The 12,118-nt window shown below is 40.2% G+C and overlaps 1 protein-coding gene across 2 annotated transcripts in view; it reads left to right on the top strand.

The window, feature by feature from the left end:
- The window catches only part of SMCHD1 (structural maintenance of chromosomes flexible hinge domain containing 1), a 107,360-nt gene that overhangs the window by 6,384 nt on the left and 88,858 nt on the right, over positions 1 to 12,118 (top strand). For both annotated transcript variants that reach the window (XM_055126578.1, XM_055126577.1), the window contains exons 2-5: positions 2,765 to 2,840; positions 3,602 to 3,763; positions 9,530 to 9,612; positions 11,116 to 11,246. In XM_055126578.1, coding sequence (XP_054982553.1) covers positions 2,765 to 2,840; positions 3,602 to 3,763; positions 9,530 to 9,612; positions 11,116 to 11,246 — 452 coding nt within the window. The remainder of the gene's footprint in view (positions 1 to 2,764; positions 2,841 to 3,601; positions 3,764 to 9,529; positions 9,613 to 11,115; positions 11,247 to 12,118) is intronic.

Raw genomic sequence — 12,118 nt, 5'->3', positions numbered from 1 at the left:
ATTAATATATTTTATTGTAGGCTATAGCATACAGACAAAGAAGCAGCCAAATTCCGCCATTAAGGAAACCAGGCAGGGGCCAGAGCGATAGCTCAAGCAAGGGACAGAATGTAAGTTTTGCACATGGGAGACCCAAGTTCAATTTCTAACAGAGCATGACCAAAAACATGCAGTTTCAGAGGTGGCCAAAAACACAAACAAAGCAAAGAGCAAAGGAGTATAGGCAAACACAGAATAGGGAGTATTAAAGAAAAACCTCCATCTGGTCCTGTGAGCCCTGCGAGGAGTAAGCTCTGAACACAGCCAGGTGTGGCCCGAAGTACTAAACAATAGTAATAGACAAATTCAGGGGTTCAGGGGATCATAGGGGGTGCCAGGATTGAACCCTGGCAAGGGTAGTGCTTTACCTGTTGTACTCCCTCCAGCCCTTGGATGCCTTAATTTAAAAGATATTTAATTAACATGTAGCCTTTTTCCTTTTTTTTTTAACTCCTGGGATTCGAGGGATAGAACTCTGGTCAGCACCCTACCTGCTATACTATTGGCCTGGTCTATATAATTCCTTTCAAGGATTTCTTTGGGGGGGGGGGGGGGAGACTTGAAATTGTTCTTTTTCTGTGTTCATTGGTCATTTATTTGAATTTTTTCATTTGATTTATGTCACTGTCACTGTCATCCCGTTGCTCATCCATTTGGTCGAGCGGACACCAGTAACGTCTCTCATTGAGAGACTTATTGTTACTGTTTTTTTTTTAATTTATTTTATATTTTTTATTTTTTAATTAGTGAGTCACAGTGAGGGTACAGTTACAGATTCAAACATTTTGTGCTTGTTTTTCCCTCATGCAGTGTTCAGGAGCCCATCCCTCCACCAGTGTCCATTCTCCACCACCAATGAACCCAGTATCCCTTCCACCCCCCAATCCCATCCCCCCCTCCCCACCCTGCCTCTGTGGCAGGGCATTCCAATTTGTTCTCTCTCTCTCCTTTTGGGTATTGTGGTCTGCAATAGGGGTATTGAGTGGCCATCATGTTCGGACACTAGTCCACTTTCAGCGTGTATTTCCCTTACCACTTGGGATCTCCACTCACAATTTACTTGGTGTTCCCTTCTCCATTTGGTATGACTCCCCCCCCCCCCCCCCCGAGTGTGAGGCCAAGTTCCAAGCTATGGAGTCAACCTCCTGGTATTGTATACTACTATTCTTGGGTATTAGTCTCCTACTCTGTTATTTTATATTCCACAGATGAGTGCAATCTTTCTATGTCTGTTCCTCTCTTTCTGACTCATTTCACTTAGCATGATACTTTCCATGTTGATCCACTTATATGCAAAGTTCATGACTTCATCTTTTCTATATTGTTACTGTTTTTGGCGTATCCAATTCGAGTCCTCTGCCCCTCTCCAAGAGCCCGGCAAGCTACCGAGAATATTGCTCCCGCAGGGCAGAGCCTGGCAAGCTACCTGTGGCGTATTGGATTTGATTTATGTATTGTCTTTTTTGCCTTTTCTTGATTTTCATCTTGATTTGTGAATCCCAACAATATTTTTGTTGTAATTATCTACAAATTATCTACATGATTTATAATTTCCTGCTTTTCAAATAAAGATTCTTTTACTATGGGATATTCTGTGGTGCCTAACTATCCTTACTCATAGTTACATAATGACTATTGTTTTCTTCGAGTACCTTACATTTTAAAAAAGTCTTGATTCCCGGGGCCGGAGCGATAGCACAGCGGGTAGGGCGTTTGCCTTGCACGCGGCCGACCCGGGTTCGATCCCCGGCATCCCATATGGTCCCCCCAAGCACTGCCAGGAGCGATTCCTGAGTGCAAAGCCAGGAGTAACCCCTGAGCATCGCTGGGTGTGACCCAAAAACGCAAAAAGAAAAAAAAAAAAAAAAAAAAGTCTTGATTCCCCAGCATCCCATAAGGTCCCCGAGCATCACCAGGAGTGATTCCTGAGTGCAGAGCCAGGAGTAACCCTTGTGCATTGTGGGGTGTGACCCAGAAAGCCCCCCCCCACCAGTTTTTTTTTTTTGGTTGACTTCTGCAAAGGTGTTCTGCCCGGTGATGCCAGATGCAATGCTGGGAATTGAACCTGGGCCCTGTAAACACCAGGCATTGCTGCAGCCTTTTTGCACTATCTCCCTGACCCTTAAATATTCAATCTTTATCAGCATAAATGTTATATTAGTGCTTTGTACCAAGTGCATTTACTTATTTATTGATGTGAAATAGCATCTTTGTCTGGAAGCATCCTGCTGATGGTTTTTTTTTTTTTTTTTTTTTTTTTTTTTCTTTTTGGGTCACACCTGGCGATGCACAGGGGTCACTCCTGGCTCTGCACTCAGGGATCACCCCTGGCGGTGCTCAGGGGACCATATGGGATGCTGGGAATCGAACCCGGGTCGGCCGTGTGCAAGGAAAATGCCCTACCCGCTGTGCTTGCTCCAGCCCTGCTGATTTTTTTTTTTTTTTTAAAAAAACCCTTTGAAAATGTTATAACTGGACCACTTGTGTTCCTAGATGATAACAGAAAAAACAACTTTTGTTTAGCAATAGGTAATTTTTAGTTAGATTTGTGTTTAAAGGGAAAAAACTTAATAAGATTAAAAGTTTTTTTAATACTTATATTACTTAAATGTAACTGCTAAATAATTATTTTGTGCACAGTATTTTTTTCATATCCTAGTAAGCTTGAGGAGTATGCTTATTTCTGTTTTATAATTATTGTATGTGGTTTTTTTTTTTTGGACAGACACTTGGCATTTCATCAGAAGAGAAATTTGTTATTACAACAACCAGTAGAAAAGAAATTACCTGTGATAATTTTGGTAAGCAATGTAAATTTGTTATATTTACCATGTTATAATGCATGGTAGGGCACTATAATTCCATACATAAACATTTATATAACTATTGATGATTTTGGTTACTTTGTTGCTAGGGGTGAGGGGTGGGGAAAGAAACTGACTATAAATGCAGTTTGTCCAGTGATTGTATTTTAAGCAAGATTAGGAAAATGTAGTTGATGACAGATGAGTCAGTGGTAGTTGGTGTTCTGTGTGTATTCACAAGAAGTTACATTTCCTTCTAACTTAGATGATCCTTCTCCTCCACCTCCTTCCCCCCTCCCCACTGTGCTCAGGGATTACTTCTGTTTGGGCTTGGGGGATTCTTCTGGTTTCTGGCATGATCTGGGTTGGCCACATGCAAGGCAAGTGCTGTGCTATCCCATTGTGTTATTGCTCCAGCCCCCAACTTAGATTCTTTTTTGTTTTTAAAAGAAATCTGGTTCATTTGCAATACTTACTTGGATTTAATTTCTGATGCCTTTTGAAAATAACCATTTGTTATGTAATTCCTCTTCTGATTTCCTATGATAGCATAACTCAAGAATTGTTTTATAAGACTGAAGTATTTGTTCCCATTCCACAGACACCTGTCACAAAACAGCTGAATTTGTGGGTTGATACATTTTTTGCTTTTTCCATCTTTAAAGATATTTTATAGCTATCATGTGCATATTTATAACCTTAAGTCCCCAAGCTTCCCTTGCTGACCTAGCACTTCAGATACTCCCTTTTGGTTATAGATGAAACTGTTAAGGATGGAGTCACTTTATACCTGCTGCAGTCAGTCAACCAGTTGCTACTCACGGCTACAAAAGAGCGAATTGACTTCCTACCTCACTATGACACTCTGGTTAAAAGTGGCATGTATGAATATTATGCAAGTGAAGGACAAAACCCTTTGCGTAAGTATTCACTTATGCTAATCTGATAAACTGCTAATCTCCTTTATCACTCACCTCATTCTTTCACTTAAAAAAATTCTCTCCTTCTGCATTATAGACCATGACTAGCCATTGTGAATTTTCTTCAACTTTTTCATCATGTATGTTTTTCTACCTCAAGTTATTTGAATTTAGAATTAAGATACTTTTCCTTTAAAAATGATCTGGCATTAAATTTTATTCCTCATCAGAGACCCTGTATATTTGTTTTTGCTGTTTGGTTTTAGAGTCATCTGGCAGTGCTCACGGCTTACTCTGGCTTTGTGCTCAGGCTTGAGTGACCAAGGATCAAACCAGCTTGGTCTTAAGCAAGGCACATGCCCTGCCTTGCTGTACTGTCACTCAAACCACCCCTGTATACAAATTTTCATCTGTATATTCTTCTACTCTTATGTCCCTGAATTGTACAAGAAAGTTATATGTGTTCTGCTTTTCATTTGTCATTACTGCTCCTACCATTGTGCCTTTTTGGTTTTTATCCTCTCTTTGGTTTCTTTGGTAATTACCTTCACATATCAGTTGATTTAGAGAATCCCAATTGACTAAACACCATGGTGTTCAGGAATCCTGAGAGCCTCCCACTAGCAGAAGAGTCACTTATTCCAGCTGTTTCTTTGGCCCCTGGACAATCATTTCTCTCTAGATCCTGGCAAAGTGTGTACTACTAAGATTTTCCTCTGAATATTTCTTTTATATATTTTTCTCATTATTGCTGCACTATAATCTGTAGAAAATTAGAAAACACGGATAAACAAAAGGAATGTAACACCATATCCCTTAACACCAGAAAAAATTACCACTAAACATTTTGGCTTACTCCAAGCTCTGCTCAGGGATCATTCCTGATCATATAGGGTGCCAGGGATTGAAACCTGGTTGGCTTGGTACAAAGCAAAGGCCCTACTTACTGCATTATCTCTCTGACTTTCACCCCTCTCCCCCTTTTTTCCCCTTCAGCATTTTGATGTTTATAATTTTTTCTTTTTTAATTGATTTTATATGGTGTATATTGCTTTCCTTACATATTTTAAAATAGGACTGGAGGGGCTGGAGAGATAGTACAGTGGGTAAGCATCTAACTTGCATGTGACTGACCTGGGTTTGATCAAACCCTGGCACCACAGTCTCCTGAGCACTGCTAGTCATGATTCCTGAGCATAGAGTGAGGAATAAGCCCTGAGCACAGCCAGGTGTGACCCCCCCCCAACCCAAAAATGTTATAATAAAATTAAAAGAGGGCTAGAGAGATAGCTCAGTGGGCTGGAGCACATGCTTTGTATGTAGAAGGCCCAGGTTTAATCCCCAACAATGATGCATGGTGACTGACTGACCCCAAACACGAGCTGTGAGCGGCTCTAAAACAAAAAAGTAGTAGATTTCCTAGTAGATATGGCAATATGTATTTGTTTTCACTTGTTACACAGCATGTAATAGTTTATTTGAAGCGTTTGTTCTATTATGTCTTTGTTTTCATTTTGTTAAAAGTTACTCAGTATTCCGGTGACAAAATTTTTGTACCATTGCCTTTTATGCTTTTAGTATTATGATTTATTGCTATTTTTAGCTGCAGGTGCCAGGCACTCTGCCAAGTGCTTTGTAAGCATTATTTCATTTAGTTCCTTTTTTTTTCTTTTTGGGTCACACCCAGCAATGCACAGGGGTTACTCCTGCTCTGCACTCAGGAATTACTTCTTGCGGTGCTCAGGGGACCATATGGGATGCTGGGAATTGAACCTGGGTCAACCGCGTGCAAGGCAAACGCCCTACCCGCTGTGCTATATTGCCCCAGCCCCTAATTTTTTTTTTTTAATTAATAGTTTATTTTTAATTAGTGAGTCAACGTGAGGGTACAGTTACAGATTTATACATTTTTGTGCTCATGTTTCTCCCTTGCAAAGTTTGATAACCCATCCCTTCACCAGTGCCCATTCTCCACCACCAGTAAACCCAACATCCCTCCCCCCCTCCCCAGTCCCGTCTCCCCCCACCCCACACTGCCACTATGGCAGGGTATTCCCTTTTGTTCTCTCTCTCTGATTAGGTGTTGTGGTTTGCAATAAAGATGTTGAGTGGCCATTGTGTTCAGTCTCTAGTCTATATTTGGCCCGCATCATCTTTCCCCCACATGACCAACAACCACATTTTACTTGCTGTTCCCTTCTCTGAGTTGCCCAGAATGAGAGAATAGCCTCCAAGCCATGGTGATAACCTCCTGGTACTTATTTCTACTATTCTTGGGTGTTCGTCTTATAGTCTATTATTCTATATTCCACAGATGAGTGCAATCTTTCTATGTCTGTCTCTCTCTTTCTGACTCATTTCACTTAGCATGATACTTTCCATGTTGATCCACTTATATGCAAACGTCATGACCTCATTTTTTCTAACAGCTGCATAGTATTCCATTGTATAGATGTACCAAAGTTTCTTCAACCAGTCATCTGTTCTAGAGCACTCGGGTTTTTTCCAGATTCTGCCTATTGTAAACAGTGCTGCGGTGAACATATAAGTGCATATGTCACTTCGACTATACTTTTTGGCTTTTCTGGGATATATTCCCAGCAGTGGTATTGCTGGGTCAAATGGGAGCTCAACCTCAAGTTTTTTGAGAATCGTCCATACTGTTTTCCAAAAGGCCAGCCCCTAATTCTTAATCCTTTGTGCTACCTGTAGTAGGTAAAGACCCTACCTTGAAGGGTAGAAATGGAAGAAATGGAAGCTAAGAGGTTAACGTTAACTTGCCAAAGGCAGATAATGATGGAGGCACATCTAGCAGAGTGACCTCAAGAGTTTAAACTCCTTTTCTTTCATTTTTCTTGATTTGGGTGCCACTCCTATCAGTGTTCAGGAGTTACTCCTAGTGCTGTGCTCAGGGATTTCTCTTGGCCATGATGGAGAAGCAAACGTGCTACTGGGGATTGAACCGGGATGGCCATGTGCCAGGCAAGTGCTGGCACTCTCTCATGTCCAGAATTCAGATGTTAAAGATATTATCTTAGACATTGTGCCCCCCACACACACCCTCCCCCCAGTACTGGGGACTACTGCTACTAACTCAGCACCTGTGGGACTCTTGGTGGTGCTCTAGGGACCAGGTGCTGGGGATGAAACCTGGACGTCCATGTAGAGCGTGATATCTAGCCTTTGCGCTATCTACCTGCCCCCGACATTGTGCTTTTCATCCAGAAAAGCTCATACTTCCCTCATTTTAAAAGCATCAATCTTTTACCAGCTACTGCCCTATTTTATTTGCTCTTGTTTACAAGATAACTCAAGAGTTAACTGTGTTCTCTGTTCACAGAGCTCCTCTTCCTCAGTCTCTTCTATTTCTTTTTTTGTACATATTTTTTTTTAAGTTTCAGTTTTATAATTTTTTACTTTACTGTTAATGGGAGGGTTCCATGCATAAAACAATCCAGCATCACCCTCTTTTTTTTTTTTTTTTTTAAGGTCACACCTGATGATGGTCAGGGATTATTCCTGGCTCTGCACTCAGCAATTACTTCTGACGGGGCTTGGGAGGCCATATGGGGTGCTGGGGATTGAACTCAAGTTGGCGGCGTGTGAGACAAACACCCTACCTTCTGTGCTCTGGCCCAGTACCACACTTTTTAGGTGATTAAGTCTAGTGAATAGTGTTTATTTCCAGTTTTCTGTCCCAACTGCCCAAGATGCAACTTCATAGCTTATTGAGATGGAAATCCTGGTCTGTTCACTCCATCCAAATTAACCCTAACCCTATTTTTAAAAAAATTAATCTTTATTCTGTCTTCCCAGTTACCTCAAAAAAAAAATTGGATTATTCTTTATTTTGTACCTTTCATTCACTTTATAAGACTCTTTTTAAAAAAAAAAAAAAAACTTCAGTTTTTATCCAGAAGTGACCATTCCTTTCCACTTTATCCTAACACCTGGTCTGAGGCACCATCATGTGACCTAGATTATGTAGTGCTCTTTTAATTCTCTCTTTTCCATGCTTATACACATCATTGTCAGTTTTGCAGAATAGGATGATGTTGCTCTTCTACTGAAAATATCCATGACTGTTGGCGTTAAGAGTAGTACAAAAGTAGCATTACTAGCTGTCTTGGTTTTCTCCTATTGTTTCCTGTCTCTTCCCCCTGTTTGCCAACACCACTCCGTTGTAGGCTGTTTTCTCAGCTTACAGTCCTTTCTCCCTGATATGCTCTTTCCTGATACCCCTGTTTCATTCTTACACTTCAAATCTTGTTTATCCATAATTGTCACAACCAAATTTACTTTGATCCCCTCTTTAAAAAAGCAGTTGTGGGACTGGAGATAGTTTAGCTGGCTGAAGCATGTGCTTTGCATGCGGGCGGCCGCAGTCTAATCTCTCACCTGGCATGGTCTCCTGAGTGCTTCTGGGTAAGATTCTCTTTTTTACTCCTGCCAAAAATCACAAGTGATTTCTCCATATCGTCACCTTTTTTGTTTTAAATATTTTTCTTCCTCTGTTCTTCTTTTTACCATCATGTGCATTACTTTCTAACATAATTTAAAACCTAACTTTGGCTTTGGTTTGGGCGGTGGGTCAGGGGAGCCATGGGTGTTTTTTTGGACTCACCCAACTGTGCTCAGGGCTCACTCCTCTTGGCTTTTGTGCACAGTGAGTGGTCCTGGTGGAGCTCTGCTAACTGTCTCTGTTCACTGAGTTCAGTATAGTAAATGGTAAGCATTCCTCTAATTTTTTTCCTGTTCTTATTTTTTTGTGTGTTGCCTGGGATCAAACCCAGAATCTCACACATGCAAGGCAAGCGATCTACTGCTGAGCTATATCCCAGGCCCTGACATATCCCTTTTTGAAAAATAAGATCATTTATTCAATCTTATATATAATTAGAGGCTTAAATCCATCTTGGCTTTCCTTTTTTATCTTTTTTAATCGAATATTACAAATTTAACTCAGTTTTTCATCTCCAGACTTAAATCTTTTATTCCCATTGTATTCTCTAATATTTTTTTTTTGTATTCTCTAATATTTTTAATTTTTTTTATCGTCATTATCCTTAGGCAAGTCTATACACAAATCTATAATTTGTGGTACCTTTTTCTAAAGTTGTCCTGTGTAAATGTTTTATAGTGTATAAATGTTTGCTGGAATGTTTAGCCCTTTAATAACAGATTTTGTTTGATTAAATTTCAGTGGGAACAGAACAGTAGTTTTGTTAGTTAACAATGCAAAGTTGGTTTTGTATTAGGAAATCAATATAGTTGAGTGGGCATGTTTTCCCATTTGACAAGTTATTAGTCATAAGAGCTCCATATAAAAAATAGCTTTCAGTAGACATGTTTATAGTTTCTTTGTATTTGCCCTCGGATCTGTAAATGTGATTACTTTTGACTTGTGCATACTGAAATTGGATACCACAGACTATTATTTGATTTTATGGTTATGGTCTTCTGTTGGTCTCTTATGTATGTCTGTCTTTAGATTGTAAACTTCTTCAAGCCACAAGTCATGGCTGGCTTGACTTGTATAGTACTGTGCAAATGCTGGTTGATGATTGCTTGTTTATGCTGGTGGTGATTGGTGATGATAACTTTTATGCACTGTATCATTAGGATCAGGATAATACTTTAATTATAGTCTTCAGGAGGAAAAAGTGGTGGCTTAAGATACTTCAGAGTTTCTTCTACTTTGAACTTTTATGTGAAGTGTCTAGGATGGAAGAGTTAAGCAATAATGATTTTTTATTCTCTTTTCAGCCTTTGCTCTTGCAGAATTAATTGACAATTCATTGTCTGCTACTTCTCGCAACACCGGTATTAGACAAATACAGATTAAACTGGTAAGAAAGTATGATAAAATAATTAGCATTAGAGAACAGTTTTAAAATGATGGTAAGTTAAAAGTGAGTTACCTAATGGTGTCTTTTGTTGTTGTTTTTGGGCCATGCTCAGCTCTCCTCAGGACCTAATTGTGACTCTGCACTCAGGGATCACTTCCTTGTAATTGGGGATTGAACCCAGGTTGGCTGTGTGCATCCTTAGCCACTGTACCATCTCTCCTTCTCTATCAAAAAATGTTATATATCTTCTTTTTATGCATGTATATTTACATATTTTTGTGATCATATTTTGTTTTAAATCAACTTTCCCTTACTCTCCCTTAACCAGTTACACTGTAAGCATATCATGAATGTTCTAAGTATATTACTCTGCTGTTACAGTTAAACTATCTTATAAATTATGTTATCAACCTACCATTGATCACTTAGACTCCCCGTGTGCCCCATCATACTTTTATAATTGTATGCAATGCTGGTACGATGAACATCCTGTTAGGTCTTTGGATCGCACTAGTGATGCTTAGGTGCTTACAGCTTAGTGCTTATGGGCCACTCCGAGTGGGGAGGGGGTGTGGTGACAGGGATCAAACTCTGGGTTCTAATATGTGAAGCATATGTTCCAGCCCCTTATACTGTGTCTCTGACTTCCTTTTAGCTCCTTAAACTAAATTCAGAAGTGAAGAATTTCTGAGTTAAAGGTTATGAAGATTTCTTATTTTGTCCTTTTGAGTCTCACCCAGCAATACTCAGGGGTCCCTCCTGGCTCTGCACTCAAGAATTAATCCTGGCACTGCTTGGGGGACCATATGGGATGCCGGTGACTGAACCCAGTTCAGCTGTGTGTAAAGCAAACCCCCTACTCACTGTACAAACTCCCTGTTTTGAAGATTTCTAAGACTTCTATTCCTCCAAGTGCATTTCAGAAACTCCTAATAGCACGGGGAATTGGCTCAAGGGACAGGGATTCATCTACTGCATAACAGAACCTGAGTTCTATCGGTCACCTCCTGCTCTGTACCCACAGCATAACTAGATTTTGTTCTGGAGACTCCTCAGCACTGCCAGGGTGGCCTTGGTGGCTCCCAGCACTGTGGCGCCTGTGTATCTCTGTAGTCCTGGGCCCTGACATGACCCACTTGCCTGGCAGGAGTAGCCCCAGGCCCACTCAGACTACTTGGAGGACTCTCTGGCTTCTATTCCTTTGCCTCAAAAAAGAAAGTTGTGGGATGGAGCCATAATACAATGGGGAGGACCCTTGCCTTTCAAACGGCCAACCCCGGTTCCATTCCTGGCACCACATGGGTCCCTCAATGTGAGGTGAGCCCTGAGCACAGAGCCAAAAGTACCGCCAAGTTAGCTCCAAACCAAAAAACAACAAAAGTTGTAATGATTTATACTTCCACTAGCAGTGTGTATGGGAGCCCATTGAATTACAGTTTTTAAAAATACCTTTTTATGATTTTTAATATTGACTCAACTTTGCTCTTTGAACTTATTTCATAGCTTTTTGATGAAACGCAAGGAAAACCTGCCGTTGCAGTGATTGATAACGGTAGAGGAATGACCTCTAAACAACTTAATAACTGGGCTGTGTACAGGTTGTCAAAATTCACAAGGCAAGGTGACTTTGAAAGGTTAGTAAACCTAGTCTTTCTTGATGCTGCTGGGTACTTTAATAAGATAGGAATTCTGATATTTTGTTATGTCATGATATTTTGATGATGTTATTAGCACATGATATGTTGATGTTATTAGACTTTATAGCATTTTTATGGTCTATATGTACAACTAGGAAAACTACAAAATGTACCCTTATATTGAAAATTTCTTAATTTTTTAAATTTCATTGACTTACTGATTTCTATGGAATTTTAGTTCAGTTTTCTGCCTCTATTTATGTGTATGTAATTGTCTTTACTCCTGTGACCAAATACTAGTGCCATGTCCAAAAAGGTTCCTCTGTTCATTTTCTCACCCTTTCCCCTCCCCTATCCTTCTAGTAACCACCTTAGTTTTCACTGAGTCTCAGAAGTGCCTGTTTCTGAAGGTTTGTTTCTGTCACCATATAGATAACTATCTTTTACTTTATTTAATGTAGTATAATCACTCAAGTTTTATCAGTTTGTCCTAAAATAAACAATCCTATAAGTTCTAATGGTGTATCAGTATGCCGTTGAGTACGTGCGCGTGCGCGCGCGCGCACACACACACACACACACACACACACACACACACACACACCCCGCTCTTTATTCTGTGATCTGTTGGTAGACATTTTGTTTGATTCCATGTTTTTTACTGCTGTGAATGATTCTGCTGTGAACACAGGGGTACATATATCCTTTTTATTTATTTATTTATTTTTTTTGCTTTTTGGTTACACCCGGTGATGCACAGGGGTTACTCCTGGCTTTGCACTCAGGAATTACTCCTGGTGGTGCTCAGGGGACCGCATGGGATGCTGGGAATAGAACCCGGGTCGGCTGTGCAAGGCAAATGCTCTACT

This window comes from Sorex araneus, chromosome 2 (assembly GCF_027595985.1).
Source record: "Sorex araneus isolate mSorAra2 chromosome 2, mSorAra2.pri, whole genome shotgun sequence".
Taxonomy (NCBI): domain Eukaryota; kingdom Metazoa; phylum Chordata; class Mammalia; order Eulipotyphla; family Soricidae; genus Sorex; species Sorex araneus.
The sequence above is the reverse complement of the archived record's forward strand: the minus strand, read 5'-3'. Positions and strand labels throughout refer to the sequence as shown.